Source organism: Mastomys coucha, unplaced genomic scaffold, assembly GCF_008632895.1.
Source record: "Mastomys coucha isolate ucsf_1 unplaced genomic scaffold, UCSF_Mcou_1 pScaffold23, whole genome shotgun sequence".
Taxonomy (NCBI): domain Eukaryota; kingdom Metazoa; phylum Chordata; class Mammalia; order Rodentia; family Muridae; genus Mastomys; species Mastomys coucha.
In genome coordinates this window covers 89,402,132-89,403,338 of record NW_022196906.1, presented here as the reverse complement: position 1 = coordinate 89,403,338, position 1,207 = coordinate 89,402,132, and the positions used below count along the sequence as shown (strand labels likewise).

The 1,207-nt window shown below is 58.7% G+C and overlaps 1 protein-coding gene across 1 annotated transcript in view; it reads right to left on the bottom strand.

The window, feature by feature from the left end:
• The window catches only part of Atr (ATR serine/threonine kinase), a 98,634-nt gene extending 97,427 nt beyond the window's left edge, over positions 1-1,207 (bottom strand). Inside the window, exon 1 of the mRNA XM_031344052.1 lies at positions 987-1,207. Coding sequence (XP_031199912.1) covers positions 987-1,045 — 59 coding nt within the window. The 5' untranslated portion in view covers positions 1,046-1,207. The remainder of the gene's footprint in view (positions 1-986) is intronic.

Sequence of the window (1,207 nt, the reverse complement as noted above, 5' to 3'; positions counted from 1 at the left end):
CAAAAAAAAAAACAAAACAAAAACCAAAAAACAAAAAAACAAAAAGCAAAAAACTTCAGACAGTACAAAAGTGGTCTCTTCGTTTATCCTCTAGTTTAGGTTTTCGGCTTTTGGTATGGCCAGCAGGAGGAGATGAACATCGCTGCGGTGCAAAAAAATAAAAAAGATAGCTCACAGACTTAAGGTCAGCACTAACTCTACGTGACAGAACCGACTGTAACTGGGCTCAACCGCGGCAGTCTCTAGACAGAGAAAAGCCCGCTAGCGCAGAAGGGGCGTGGCGAGCACTAACTTCTCTGATTGGAGCCCGGAAATCTTTTGGCTCTTGAGGTTGACAGAAACAAGGGGCTTGCTTCCCAACCTCCCCCGCCCCTTATTTTTCTCCTGTCTTTGCTTTTCCTGAGGCAAGGTCTCACTATTTAGTCCTGGCCGGCCTAGGGTTCCCCTGCCTTTGCTACCCACACCTGGGATTAAAGGAGGCGTGTGACGCTCCCTAAGGCCCCCAAGAGGCATTTGCACATGGCTACCAACGCACGTTTGAGTTTGGGCGACGCTGTGCGCGTGAGACCCCCTGGACCTGTGGCGGGTCCCTGGGATCTCCGGCTAAAGTCACGGGCTCGCCGAAGCACGGCCTCTCTTCGAGGACAAACCACCGCGCTTTCTTCAGCCATGGATTTCCCTCTCTCCCTAGCCCGGCCGTGATTCTGAATCATAAACCTAAGCCACTTAATTCCGCCGACAGCGATCAAAGGACCAGGACCCAGGGGAGGTTCTCGAGAAGCAAACGAGTGTGGTAAAAATGGCCAGAAGAGACCCTCCTCGAGGCCAAGCCCCCGCGAGCCGAGCAGCGGCGGCCCGGGCACCCCCGCACGTGGGTCGCTACCGCGCTCCGGCCAACGGCCACCGCGAGGGGGCGGCGCCCACAGGCCGCGGCGCGGACTGAGGACACCCGGCGTCTCGAGGCTGGCGACGACGCGCGGCCCTACCTGCCCAACTCCCGCAAGGCGGGGATCATGGACGCCAGCTCCAGCCCGTGGTCGCCCATGGTGACACCGAGCGGCTCTCAAAACAGCCGCCGCCGGCGCCGGGCTTCTCCACTGCCGCCTCAGGAGGAGAGGGCGGAGCGTCGACGGGGGCCCGCGAGGGCCAAAACTCCTTTCGGAAGCCGCGGTTGGTTGTTGTTAGCCCTGGGGAAAGTCCCAGAGGC